Below are 14,270 nucleotides of genomic sequence, written 5' to 3'. Positions count from 1 at the left end.
GAGGCGGTGTTATTTTTTTTCGGGGAGCGACGCGAGTTATTATGCAGTCCGCAGAGAGACGTGGGAGTTTGCCGGGGAGAGAGATTTTCGCCGCCTCCGCTTGCATTCGACGTCCTGAAAGAGCTATTGAAACATTTCAGGGCATTTGGCATGGATGGCGAAAGCCTCTCACCCCACCATTGCAACGCCCACGGCGGCAAAACCACCTCTCTGCGGCATAACTCGCGTCGCTCCCCGAAAAAAAATTATTGATTCACTATAATATTGCATTTTTTGGTTAAACGTTTTGTATCTAGGGTTATATAAAGTAAAGTAAAGTAAAGTAAGTATCTAGGGTTCTGGAAACGCTATGGTCATGATCTTCAAATGTGCCTAAAATTTCGTTTAGGTTTGGGTCCCCAATTCTCCTACATTTTATATTCTGTTACTATGTTCATATTTGCCTTGTGTTAAATCAGTTTTATTGAGTCGTGCATTTTCACCAACTTATCGGCATGTTCCGCTTATGCAGCGTGCAACCTTTTATAGAGCTAACAAAAGGTGTAATGTTGACAACAAGAAGCATCATACTTAGATATTTGAGCCCACAAATACGCCATTTTCTTTATCTTAAATTGTTATTCAACACTTGTGGCACTTGCATGACGAAAGCGGCGTCATTGCCTTGCCTCCTTCGCAGATTTGTGGGGCGGCGTCATTTTTTTCTTGGAGCGACGCGAGTTTTATGCCGCAGAGAGACTGTTTACCCCCGTTTGCCCCCAAGTTTTCCGGGGAGAGAGTCAGCCAATCTTCTGCCCCTATAATTGGTCAACTTCTGTATCCCCCCCCCCCCACAATGCTGAAAGGTCCACTTTTTATCTAAAGGTCCAAGATATTTCTTTAAATGATGGACTTATTCTGGAATAGTAGGAAAACTGCTCACTTTGTCCTTGAAAAAAGTTATCTGTGATTTTTTTCTTTGAAATCCTCTAAAAAAATCAGGAAATTCCATGTCAGAAGGTTCATTTTTTTTTTAAATTTCCCGTGGGAGCATGCCGGACCCCCCTAGGAACCTCGTGCCTTCGGCGCTCGCTGCTTCCTCAACCAGTGGGAAGAACCCCCCCGCCCCCCTTCAAAAATGTTTTTTACTATGATCATTTGCCCTTGCGATACTTTTATCAACTTTTAAGTAATTGATATTTTTTTCAAACCAGCAGACGACGATGGGGATACTGACAACGAGGCTGATGACAGTGGACCGACTACATCAAATAAAGTAAACAAGCTGGGGATCGCCTGTACAGTGCTCTTTGCCATCGTCGTGGCAAACATTATAATCTCGGCATATATTGCAGGTTAGATTCGGTATTACTGGTTGTTATGTTTGGTTATTGATATCTAAAGGCATTAATACCGAACATCGTATTGTGATTTGCGTCTTTCTATGAATAAAGTCAATGTATATATCATAAGAGAGATACCATGTACAAGGTTGCAAGTGTTAGTAGCAAAAGCTGAGATGTGTTATCTCATTATTTCACATGTAGGAGAGCTTATTAATTATGTTGCTAGTAAAAAATGGGTTCAATGATTATTTTTTAAATTTTTTCACAATTTGAATATTTTGTTAATTCCCTTACAAGTGAGACATGAGTTAGAAGGGCGTTATTTCATTTTTCATTAGTAAGAAAATTTATTCATCCTCTTACTAGTGAAAAATAAATTAGAGGTAGCTAATTATTAACACAGCTCATCACACGTCTTGATAGGGTTAAACCCATGTTGTGTAATATGTAATTCATTATACCATTATACCAGTTACACAGAATCCCACTTTTTATGTAAGTTAATTGTAATAAGTAAAGGTGCAAATAATAGTAATATCTGTAGTCTGCAAGTTACAATTCATTTAATTTGACAGCTAAACGCTCTATCTATCTTCTTTTATTAGCGAGTGTGGCAACTACCTCGTCTAGAGTGATGGGACCATCGGACCCGCCTGGTCCCACCAGACCACCAGGAGAACAGGGATCCATGGGGCCAGCTGGCCCTGTGTCTACCGTGTCTCCTGGGCCTCCAGAAGTAAAGGGACCCATGGGGTCAGCTGGACCTGTGTTTACCTGGTCTACTGGAGCTCCATGCGGAAATTGGTCCATGGGGCTAGCTGGACTTGTGTCTACCGGGCCTCCTGGGCCTCCAGAAGTAAAGAGACCCATGGGGTCAGCTGGCCCTGTGTCTGGCGGGCCTCCTGGGGCTCCAGGAAAAATTGTACCCATGGGGTCACCTGGGCCTCCAGGAGGAATGGGGCTCATGGGTCGAGCTGGCACCCCTGGTCAACTTGCTCATCTAGGTAAAATGGGATCCATAGGGCCGGCTGGTCCTGGGTCTATCGGACCACCTAAAGAACCGGGACCCATGGGACCAACTCTTCCTACGGGAATGGATGGACCAGCAGGAAAAGTTGGGCCTCGAAAGTTGATAAGTCCCATTGGACAGCGAGGTACGCCTAAGCCGAATGAAAGACATCTGCTCTACATATCGTGACCATAATTAGTTTTATTGTGTTTTTTATTTATCAAATTAGATTTAGCTGTGTAATAAGTTGTTAAACATGCTTTATTGCTCTCAGATATTACTTCCTGAACATGTTTTACAGAATATTGTCCCAGAGGTTATAAAACGCATCGTGGGGTGTGCTACAAGGCATTTAACATCCCAGCAAACTTCACGACATCTGCCCAGCGTTGCCGTCTAGCTGGCGGCACCCTCGCCATGCCCCGAGACGCTGCAACAGACGCCTTCCTCATCTCCCTCAAGAACGCCGTGAACGACAAATCCTTCTTCTGGTTTGGTCTTCATGATCAGCGCACAGAAGGAAAGTTTGAGTGGATGGATGGCACTGCACTCGGAAGCTACACCAACTGGGCTTGGGCACAACCAGACAACGAACACGACAACGAGCATTGCGTACACTACCTTCCAGCTACCGACTCGTGGCCCGGCTGGAATGACATAAACTGCAATACGTTGTCACCCTACATATGCCAGTATGTTCCAGGTACTCAATAAAAACATACCACATTTTTTTGACATGGCACCTATACAGTAACTTGGAGCATTGTAATTATTGTAATTTTAAGCATAAACCTTCTTTTATTATATTGGTGGTAATTTCTGATATTCTTTCACTGCCACTTCCATATACATGGTATATGGAAGTGGCAGTTCACATCCACGATGTCAAGCAGGGCCGGGTGACATCATAACTGAAAGAGTTGCAGCCCAATCATTAAAAGAAAATCTGAAAAGGCCAATTAAGCAAGATTTGAAAAAAAATAACTGATGAAATTCTTAACTGAATACAAGGCAATTCACTAATTACACGCATGAAAAAAATGAGGTATTTTATCCTCCATGAAAAAAAGAAGAGAAAAGGAGATATTTTTCCGAATATTTGTGTTCTGCATAACTTAAGAAGGTCTGAGAGGATGTTTATAATATTTGGTATGTTGGTAAGACTGGGAAAAACAAGGGTCAAAGCAGAATGTTGGCCTCCTGTTGGTTGTTCTTGGTAGTGCAGCAGACTTTTTTCTGGAACCAGTCCAATTTTTTTTTTTGTCATGTAAGGAAAACGCGGTGTAGTTTTGGTCTCCCTAGCAGCTTGTTTCAGAAATGTATAGCAAATTGTTTTTGTTTTTACATGACTTTAGGCAAAAGTATAAAAAGGCTTTGTATGATTTTAGGCCAAAGTAATGACAGCTTTTTATGATCTTTGTTTTCCTAATGGACTTTAACCTTGACAAGTGCTAATTGTGAAAACTATTGGCACGATTCATGATAAAATGTTGAAAGGAATCCTTTAACAAGAACTATTAAACCTAACATATATGTAAGCTGACTTCAGAAAACTATCAGCTAAATTGGATTGTGCTAATTAAAACCTTACATTGATACCTAATGAGACAAATTTGAAAAAAATTACGTAAGGTCTTAATATTTCAGGAAGGCATTAGATCTCTAATTTGTTGTTGTAATTGTGTAACTGTTAATGGTTATATACAGCCAAGTATTTGGAACAAATAGATTTCTAGAGCATTCGTTGTTTATTCTTTCAAAGTATATTTATTAAATAAAACAAAGTCTTATTATATTCTAAAGAAAACTTCCAGGCCATTCCAGGTCTCTTATTTACCTCTTGCGCAGTGACAGACAAAGTGAATACAAGAAAATGAATGATAAGACAGCATAAAACAATATTTGGGATGTTAAACCAAATGTTGGGAGTATAAAACCCCATCCTTTTACGCACTACTATTAGAGTACATGTGTAATTTCTCATTGATAATCCAATTATTAATGTGTTCGTCAGCATAATTTATATATATTATTTTACGTTCGTGGGTAAATACGTTAATTTCGGCCAATCCTATCATGAAATGCAGCAGATATGCAATATTCAGACAAAGAAGACTCTGATTCTCATAATTGCCATCCAACAATGTAATCTCTTTGCTTGAGTTACACACTCCCAGTAAATGTTACTACAATTGATATGCACGACATCTTTATGCTTCCTTTCTATAGTGTGTTAGAAACATTCTGACCAACGTTACAAGCAGGTCATCACGTATTCACCTTTTTGGGGTAGTAAATATTCATAATTGGTTTCAATGTTTACGACTGTTTTCAGACACAAACATTAGCCAGTAGACGGTGGTTGGCCAAATCGGCTCATACTGTACCCAACACATACAATACAATATATCAGGTTTCGTCTTACATTACAAGCGTGTATGCAAGTGACTTTCCCTCATTGGGCATGTCCACAGGTTGATCTTTCTCATTGTCTCTTTAGTATTAGCTGTCTTTTTTGTTAACATGAGTGCCCAACCAAACGTTCCAGAGAAATGTAAGCCCTACATATACAAGTGGGGTTTGCCTATTGCTAAAGCCTGAACATAAAGTCTATGAGGCATTTGTTTTGTTATTCTTTGGGTGTTTAGATTTTTCCAACAGTTGTACGTCATTCTGTGTAGAACACCTTCCATAGAAAAGGCAGTTATCGGCTAAAAACTGACATTTAAGTCAAGCTGATCTGAAAGATTGGTTATTTGCAAAATTTGAAAATACATCTTCTAAGACTCAAAGAAACATACAGATAAAGCTTGCTAACATTAATATTCCATATTTAAGCCGTTATATCTTGCCTACAACTTCTTGAGTTACTTCATGGTCGCAATAGGTCAACATCCAGGGTGAAAGCTCAGCCTCGCGTTGACATACGTCCTGTGAAGGAATAAAAAAGAAAAGAAAAAACAACCGTTGCAATTTCATAAACAAGATTTCAGAATTGTGTGACAATGCATAGACAATTATGGCATGCAATGTATTGCGATTCTATTGATTACCTGGCACTAGACATATGTAGCCATACAATTCGCTGCAGTCTGCGTCATTCCAATTGTCTCGCCAACCCCAGGGTTCAGTAGAGGAAAAGTAGTAAACACAATCCTCGTTACGTTCGTTGTCTGGTTGTTGCGGAGCCCAATTGGTGTAGCTCCCGCGTTTCAGTGCAGTGACATCCATCCACTGAAAGCTTCCTTCTTTGCGCTGATCATGGAGACCAAACCAGAAACGGGAGCGGCTGTCCACGGCGTTCTTGAGGGAGATGAGGAAGCGGTCTGTTGCAGCGTCTCGGGGCATGGCGAGGGTGCCGCCCTCTTGACGGCAACGCCGGACTGACTCAGCGAAGTTTGCTTTGTCGTTGAACGCCTTGTAACACATCTCACCCACCTTACTGTAACCCATGGGGCAACAGGCTACAAAACATGCATAACAAGGGATTGAGGCATAGCATATGTTTAGCAAGCTATTCAAATTTCCGGAATCAATGCAAGTACAAAGATAACTGATGTTACAGACAGGTTTAAATATCTTGAAATACAATAACTTACACAACTTATATTATATAGTTATTTGAAAAATAATGAAACCCATGCTCTACTCCATTGTACACTATATTAAAGACTTCTCCTATCCCTTGTTGTTAAATAGTTAGGATTTTTAACTTTTATTATTAAGTTTATTATTAATAAGTTCCATATTTTTGTGTGCGTTTTATAGTCGTTTCTATACGTTGTACCATGTACAATTACCGTGCGTCCAAAATAAAGTTCGTCCAAGGAATTGATTTCCAATTTTGTTTTCTCCATTGCAGTTTAAGTCATTCCTTAAGGGACTAGGAAGCAACGTAATACATTTCTTAAAAAATATCATTAGTGATTTTTTTTCGCAGTTTCTGTTAAATGTTATTCTTTCAATTAAATTTGGATCACATTATTTTAGTGATGAAATAGTGTAATAGGGAAGGTAAGGACACAAATTACACAGCCAAATGTTAATTTGGTTGAATTCTAAGCTACTTTTGACTACTTGGTCACAATATGGGTAAACACCCTTTTAGTGCCTTTTTTGTCAGCTTCTTGCTTACTAATTATCTTTTATCCATTTTACAGTCATGCTAAACAGTTCTGCATCGATTGTCAGTGGTCTCAATTATACAACACCAGACTATAGTCATGTTCATTTTGAAATTGTGCTAAACAGTACTGACTCGGTTGTAGGTGGTATAAGTTAGACTGCACACTATTGTTCATTCATAACTTAAACACCTTACCTTTTTTCATCCCTGGACTATATTGTCTTCGTGGCCCTCGCCCCCGAGGCCAATATTCTCCTGATGCTGCAGCCATCTCCCTGGGTCCCTTCGGTCCCGGAGGTCCGGCAGGCCCAGGAGGCCCCATGGGCCCCAGTTCTCCCTGAGATCCTACAGGCCCAGGAGGCCCTATAGGTCCCATTTCTCCTGGAGGTCCAGGTGGGCCCATCTCTCCCACTTTTTCTTTAACTGCATTTTCTGCATTAACTGTTTCAAAATCACAATGATTTTAGCATCATAATTAGTGCATTTTTTACGTTGCCTTCTTATTCTATTCTCTACATTGCTATGTAGGCCAACCTTTCAGAGCCTAGTGAAATACAATTGTGTTGACAATTACTTTTTCTGGCAGTTTCTGATAATACTCATCTTTGTCTAGAAAGATTAAGCTTTGAATCAAAGGGTTTAAATGATAAAAGTGAGTAATCACAAATGTGCATATGATGTAATAACCACACTGTACAGCTTAATAACAATTAAATAATATTTTAAGAAGTTTTTGGATATAAGTAACTATGTTCACAATATTCACACATTACCTTGTGGTCCGACAGACCCAGCCGGGCCGATGGGTCCCAGTTTTCCAGGTCCAGGAGGCCGGGTAGACACAGGGCCAGCTGGCCCCATGGGCCCCATTTTCCCTGGAGGTCCAGGGGGACCTGGCGGGCCTGGTGGTCCCGAGACTGGGGGCACAGCAGCTGCTATTAAAGAGAGATTCGACATCGATATGACAAAGTGTATTCTAGTATAAATTAATCTATAGTCTATAAACTGATATAATTATATACATTCTTTATTGACACAGCAAAAAGTACAGGTACTTTTGTATGGTATATCAAATATCATTATCCTAATAAAAGTACATTGTAAGATCCCTTTATTTATATATGGTCATCATCAGTTCAAGTCACATATTAAGAATTTCGCAAGGTAAACCATGAGAATTTATTTAGCTTAAAATTTTTCAAGAGGTGCATAATCTCGACATCCAGAATTGTTACGATAGCAGCATTTGGTACTTACGTTTAAGCCCCATACGTAGCCTTGATTTGCCTTCCTGTGATGAAAGCTTAGCCACTTCATCAGAAAGAGTGGTCACCTTAACTACATATTAAAACAAATAAGTCGAATGCGTTTTATTTGTAGTAATAATTTGATTCTAACTAAAGTTTAGACATCATAATCACAAATTTTCAATCAATTTATTTATTCATTTATTTATTTGTTTATCTCTGTTTGGTGGTGCTACAGTTATCCCACACAGTGTCCCTATAATGTCCCAAACAATGGTAAAATCAAAGTATTAGCAGCAATGTTGGCATTTAAGCAAAACCTAAGGCGCCTTAACAAACCTATTCTTTGGGAGACTTTAGAACATATCTATGTGTTCATTCCAAGTGATCCTACAGTCAAGGAGAACACCCAAGTATTTACATTCATACACTTGCTCTACAATTTCGTGTGCTATCTGGGTCTTAAGAGGTGGTGTAGCCTTCAGTTTACCACTAGTGCCGAATAGGATCCATTTAGTCTTACCAACATTTAACAATTACAGGACTGACCTGCAAAGTATGTCAGTAGTATACTGTTCATAACAACGATCACAAAGACCACCGTGAACGCCATCCACAGTTTCTGTGCATGACTTGACATGTTCACTCCGTCTCCGCCAGCTTTGTCAATGGTCGCATCATAGTCAGCTAATTTAGAAATAAAAAATAAATTCACAACAGCATTGATAATGAGATATTCGCAAACTGTTATCCACATCCACATGCAGAAATGGCTTGCATTGACAAATAATGTCAAAGGGTAGATTCAAAGCGTTTATTTGTTGAAAAGGTCAAGGGAAGAGACCAGCGTAAGGACATCCCATTGTCTAAAGCCACTAGAAACAAGCACTTTAAAACACAATTACCTTTATCTCAAATCTCAAGCTTTACCCCCATTGCAAAGCTGGATTTGTCAGGTTTCTTTTGGTACAAATAGTGGAAGTTCAACTCCGTGGTTTTAATGAGCTACAGCTAAAATATTGAAATGATACCAGGATTTCACCCCCTGGCAAAGTGGGACAGTCCACACATAGAACAAGTATTTAGAGGTCAAAGACAGGTCAAACCATGGAAAAAGTCACACTTTGGGGCATATTTTAAAAATATACATTCTTTTGTTCTTCTTACTAGAAAACTGGGCCTTTCTGAGCAAATTTTGAAAAAAAAAAAACTATCTAAAAAAAATAAGTCCCAAAATATATCGTAGGTATGCACACTGCTAGTTCTGCGCATGGCGATTTGCTGGTCCCTCCCCTCAACAGCTGCATTTCTTTAGCTGCTTTGTCTAAAACGCTATGCTCTAATGTTATCTACTTTTGTCGTCATATACGATAAACTGTACACAAAATAAACCGGACAAAATTTGGATGAATAGACCAAAGATGAAATAATATAAAGCAACAAAGATTTAAAAGCCATTCCCTTTGAAAATTGTTAAAGAAAAATGATATAGACATACGAACGCCTACGAAAACATAACCTTCGTGGCGAAAATGTCATTTGAGTAGCATCAAGTTATTAATAACTGGATATGGCTGTAAAAGTACTGCTGTTGTAACAATTAAAATATCCCATCCTGTGATGGAACAAAACTTTTAATGCTAAACGTTTCACAATATCTCAAATAACAGATCTTGCCATTCCTTTATCAAAATGCAGATCCACGCGATCGCGAATGAATTCTTCCTTCTAAATTCCCTCTGTATTCTAATAACGGCAACTTTATTAACTGTAAGCGTTGTCTTATTTGCTTGGCACTTTGTTTCTGTAAATCTTTTATCTTATAGATATATTACCTTAATCCTCGTAACGGACACGTGTGTGATTCCAGCTACATTAAAAGCCGCAATAATCTATAATTCTTCAGTCACAAAGTTTAACATCATTTGTGAAAGCATGAGGTCGTATAACTTTTCTCTTAGTTTCCTTATTCATCCCTATTCTCTGGAAACATCTAATAAGTAAATTCAGGAAACAAGGAAAATGTATGTGAAAACAGCCCTGAGAACAGTACCTGTAGACGTACCGGTTTCATGAATCGCGTCTCCCGAGAAATTTTTCAGTTTCACTCCCTCAGCCTTTTCGTACACGTTTGAAGACGTGTCGTCTTCTTCTTGATACTTCTGACATGCCTGTTTGTTTCGACTGACACGTCCGCTTGTGTTACCTCGGCGGTCGGGAGAATTTCGGTAGGGCCTCCGCGGTTTGAGCTGCCTGTCGGACCCAGCTTGCGGAGTCCCGACAGGCTCTGCTTGCTTGTACATCTTTACTGTACAGACGTCTGACGGTTTCACACTCTAAAACAACAACAGTTCTCTAAATATTAAATATTACCCTATCATTTTGAAGTCTGACGACGTGATCATCAATATGTACAAATTTTGAAGACCAAGCGCCGTCTGTTTTTTTTCTTGGTATTTGTTCCAGGAGATGGCAGACTAATTTCTCCAGGTAAAAGGCGATAGGTATCCAACCTTAAAGCTCCCCACACTCAGGGAACCACGAGAACTGGCAGCCGTAAAGCTAATTAAAGTCATACTGAACCCAGACCATCCCCTCCATGACTTGGTTAAGGGGCTGATGAGCACAAGGAGGTCCTTAAGGAATGCGGGAGGACTAAGGGTTCCCATGGCAAGAACCTCCAGACTGAGTAAGGAATACACAATATAGGATCAAGAATAAAGCATGTAGAATAAAGAATTTAATTTGTGTGGGTGAGACAAAGGTCAACCTTGAATCTCATAGACGACGCTGGGGGGGGGTGTTTTTACCAGCTGTTTGTATACACATTTGTGTAGAGAATACACTTGAATAAGAAATCAATTCACACTGTTCTCAAGCCGTTCACCTTCCGAGTTACAAGCGGCAAACACTGTGACACGTTTTCGTAAATTTACCGTCGTGAATGACCAATGCTAGACAGTGTGTGTAAACTTCGGTCGCTGCATTCAAAAATCCGAAAAACCCAATAAACACCCCAAAGACATAACTATGTTTGGCCAGTTTAAACGCCGTGACAAAAATTTAGCTAAACTTCTCAAATTTTAATAAGCTCTCCTCCATTAGTTCTGGCAATCCCTTGGTACACTTTCTTAATTTCAGTTTTCATCTTTTATCTTTGCATTGTTTTCTCAGGCTATGAATCTTCGAATAAGAAGCAATGCAAAACGGAAGAAAACAATTCTAATGCATACAAAAACTAGATTTACCTCACAGCCCTATATGTCTGTTTCGGGAGGCAATCGTCAAAATTGCATCACGTAAACATTGAATCTGATGATGAATATTCACACATGATGAATACGCGACAACCTGCACCGCCAGCCTACAATATTCACCAGGTTCGTTTTAGCAACTTACGGTATACATTTGCTCATTTTGCAATGTTTTGTACGATTTACAGTATTTTTATGGAAACGGTTGAAAATTCATGCGCGCGGGGATGTCATCCATAGAGTCAAATCAACATGACATTATGAAATGAAGAGGAATCTTTGACGTGTGGTTTGAAAAGTGTAACGTGAACTAAACATTGACTTTTTATCACCTGCCACTTTGACATCATATATGTTAACACATTTCCAATATTTTAGGATTTTAATTTGCTAACTAACATGCTTCCGAACTCTCTCTGCCATTGATTAACCCTATCTAGACCGGGCTTTTTTGGGCTTGGTGGGACCGGGGGGGGGGGGTTGGACGGGGCTCATTTGACCCCCCCCCAGAGCTCGCGATCATTTACGCACTACTATTAGAGTAGTTTCTCGTTGATAATGTGAATTATTAATGTCTTCGTTAGCATATTTCATTTACGTACTATTAGAGTACATGTTTAATTTCTTATTGATAATTTAACTATTAATGTGGTCGTCAGCATAATTTATATATATTATAGGCCAATCCTATCATAAAATGCAGCAGATATGTACACTTGTTTGCAATATTCAGACAAATAAAACTCTGATTGGCATAATTGTCATCAAATTAATATTTAATCTTTTTACTTGAGTTACACAATTGCAGTAAATGTTACTAAAATTGATCTGCACTACATCTTTATGCTTCCTTTCTAGTGTATCAGAAACATTCTATATTCACATTTCCGGGCTAGTAAATATTCATAATTGGTTTCAATGTTTACGACTGCTTTCAGACACATTCACGAGGCCAGTAGACGGTGGTTGGCCAAATCGGCTCATAATTTCTGTTTGTGATATGTATGTGGAACTAAAATTGGAGCTTGACCAATGTAAAATAAGTAAGTATCACACTAAGTATATATGCGCAACGGTAAGTTGGGCAGCCTGGTTGTATTACACTCTATTCAGTCTGAAGTTTCAAATCAAATAAACTGACATGAAATATAATGCACTCAACAAACTGCTAATCACAGCCTCTGTACATATAACAAGCGTTGTTTAAAGCCATCTATTGATCATGCGCTATTAAATTGTACTTGGTGCCAGTGAGTTCCACTCTACGATAATTCTAGGAAATTATAATTATACACATTTTTATAGATCCAAGTCCTTGGTACTCGGGTACTTGAAGGCATGCCTAATTCTCGTTCCCTTCTTTGCTCAATACATAGATACTTAGAATTAGTACTTCCTCCATTGTTTGTCATTTTGTACATTATGCAAAGTCTGGACATTTTTCTGCCTTCCAATGACAGCCACTAAATGTTTGTTTCATTCCTTGACACCCACACCACGTACAGAGGCTTACTGCCTGGTTTTTCAATTTACATATGGATCAAATACTAACACGACATATTCTAATTTATGTCTTACATATACAAGCGGCGTGTGTGCAAGTGATTTTACCCTCGTCGGGCATGTCCATGGGTTAATCATTCTCATTGTCTGTTTTCCGATAGTTATCATTTTGTTAACATGCGTGTCCCACTTCGAGTACCAGTGAAATGCAAAGCCAAGATACAAGTGTGATTTTGTTGTTGCTAAAGCCTTACAATAAAACCTGTTACATTTCATTTTCTATTGTTTGTTTTGTGCACACTGTGGAATTTCAGGCTTAAAGTCTATTAGTCATTCATTTTTGCTATCCTTTGGGGGTGTTCAGATTTTTTTACAGCAGTTGTCATTCTGTGTAGAACACTCTATATAGAAAAGGTAGTTATCGGCTAAAAACTGATGAAAACTGATATTTGAATCAATCTGATCTAAAAGGTTGGTTATTTGCAAGAGTAGCCCCATGTTCTTCCTTGTGGAACCCCGGGCAATACTTTTACTTGAAGCAAAGTCTTCTTATTATTACTACTGGCTGCTCCCTTTTGTTAAGGAAGCCTTTAAACAATTTGGTGTACAATGGCTTCATAACACGGTGTGGCTGATAAACTTTTGTTGCATGTTTGCTATTTCAATCAAAAATTAAAAATACATCAATAATTATTCTCTTAGACTCAAAATAAACATATAGATAAGGCTTGCTAACATCAACATTCCATATATAAGCCGTTATAGTTTACATACAACTTCTTGAGTTACTTCACGGTCGCCATTGGTCAACATCCAGGGTGAAAGTTCAGCCTCGCTTTTCCATGCGTCCTGTGAAGGAATAAAAAAAAAGAAAAAACAATAGTTGCGATTTTATAAACAAGATTTTAGAATTGTGAGACAATGCATAGAAAGATTTGACATGAAATGCATTGCGATCCTATTATTTACCTGGCACTAGACATATGTAGCCATACAATTCGCTGCAGTCTGCGTCATTCCAATTGTTTTGCCACCCCCTGGGTTCGGTAGAGGAAAAGTAGTGAACACAATCCTCGTTACGTTCGTTGTCTGGTTGGTCTGGAGCCCAGTTGGTGTAGCTCCCATGTTCCAGTGCAGTGCCATACATCCACTGAAAGCTTCCTTCTTTGCGCTGATCATGGAGACCAAACCAGAAACGGGCTCGGCTGTCCACGGCGTTCTTGAGGGAGATGAGGAAGCGGTCTGTTGCAGCGTCTCGGGGCTTGGCGAGGGTGCCGCGCTCTTTACGGCAACGCCGGGCTGACTCAGCGAAGTTTGCTTTGTCGTTGAACGCCTTGTAACACATCTCACCCACCTTACTGTAACCCATGGGGCAACAGGCTACAAAACATGCATAACAAGGGATTGAAACAAAGCATATGTTTAGCAAACCATTCAAATTTCCGAAAAATTGGAAGTACAAAGAATTTGAAGATACTTGATGTTACAGACAGGCTTAAATATCTTGAAATACAATAACTTACACAACTTATTGCTTATATAATTATATGAATGGTTATTTCAAAAATAACAAAACCCATGCTGAGCTCTACTCGATTGTACACTATATAAAAGACTTATGTTGTCCCTTGTTGTTTTAATAGTTAGGATTTTAACATTATTCCATATTTTTCTGTCTTTTCCATAGTCGTTTCTATACGTTTTACCATGTACAATTATCGTGCAATAAAGTTCGTCCAATGAATTGCTTTCAAATTCTGTTTTCTCCATTACAGTTTGACAGATGTTGCCGGGAAAACACCACAC

The 14,270-nt window shown here is 39.1% G+C and overlaps 2 protein-coding genes across 2 annotated transcripts in view; one reads left to right on the top strand and one right to left on the bottom strand.

Annotated features, from left to right (window-relative positions):
• The window catches only part of LOC109472578 (collagen alpha-1(I) chain-like), a 9,009-nt gene extending 6,486 nt beyond the window's left edge, over positions 1-2,523 (top strand). Inside the window, exons 5-6 of the mRNA XM_019772363.1 lie at positions 1,194-1,334; positions 1,931-2,523. Coding sequence (XP_019627922.1) covers positions 1,194-1,334; positions 1,931-2,523 — 734 coding nt within the window. The remainder of the gene's footprint in view (positions 1-1,193; positions 1,335-1,930) is intronic.
• A 2,719-nt stretch (positions 2,524-5,242) lies between these two features.
• The window catches only part of LOC109472577, a 16,158-nt gene continuing 7,130 nt past the window's right edge, over positions 5,243-14,270 (bottom strand). The window contains exons 4-7 of the mRNA XM_019772362.1: positions 13,434-13,844; positions 8,257-8,394; positions 5,499-5,798; positions 5,243-5,265 (exon numbers count right to left, since the gene is read on the bottom strand). Coding sequence (XP_019627921.1) covers positions 5,243-5,265; positions 5,499-5,798; positions 8,257-8,394; positions 13,434-13,844 — 872 coding nt within the window. The remainder of the gene's footprint in view (positions 5,266-5,498; positions 5,799-8,256; positions 8,395-13,433; positions 13,845-14,270) is intronic.

This window comes from Branchiostoma belcheri, unplaced genomic scaffold (assembly GCF_001625305.1).
Source record: "Branchiostoma belcheri isolate BF01 breed outbred unplaced genomic scaffold, Haploidv18h27 scaffold28, whole genome shotgun sequence".
Classification (NCBI taxonomy): Eukaryota; Metazoa; Chordata; class Leptocardii; order Amphioxiformes; family Branchiostomatidae; genus Branchiostoma; species Branchiostoma belcheri.
This window is presented reverse-complemented; position numbering and strand designations above follow the sequence as displayed.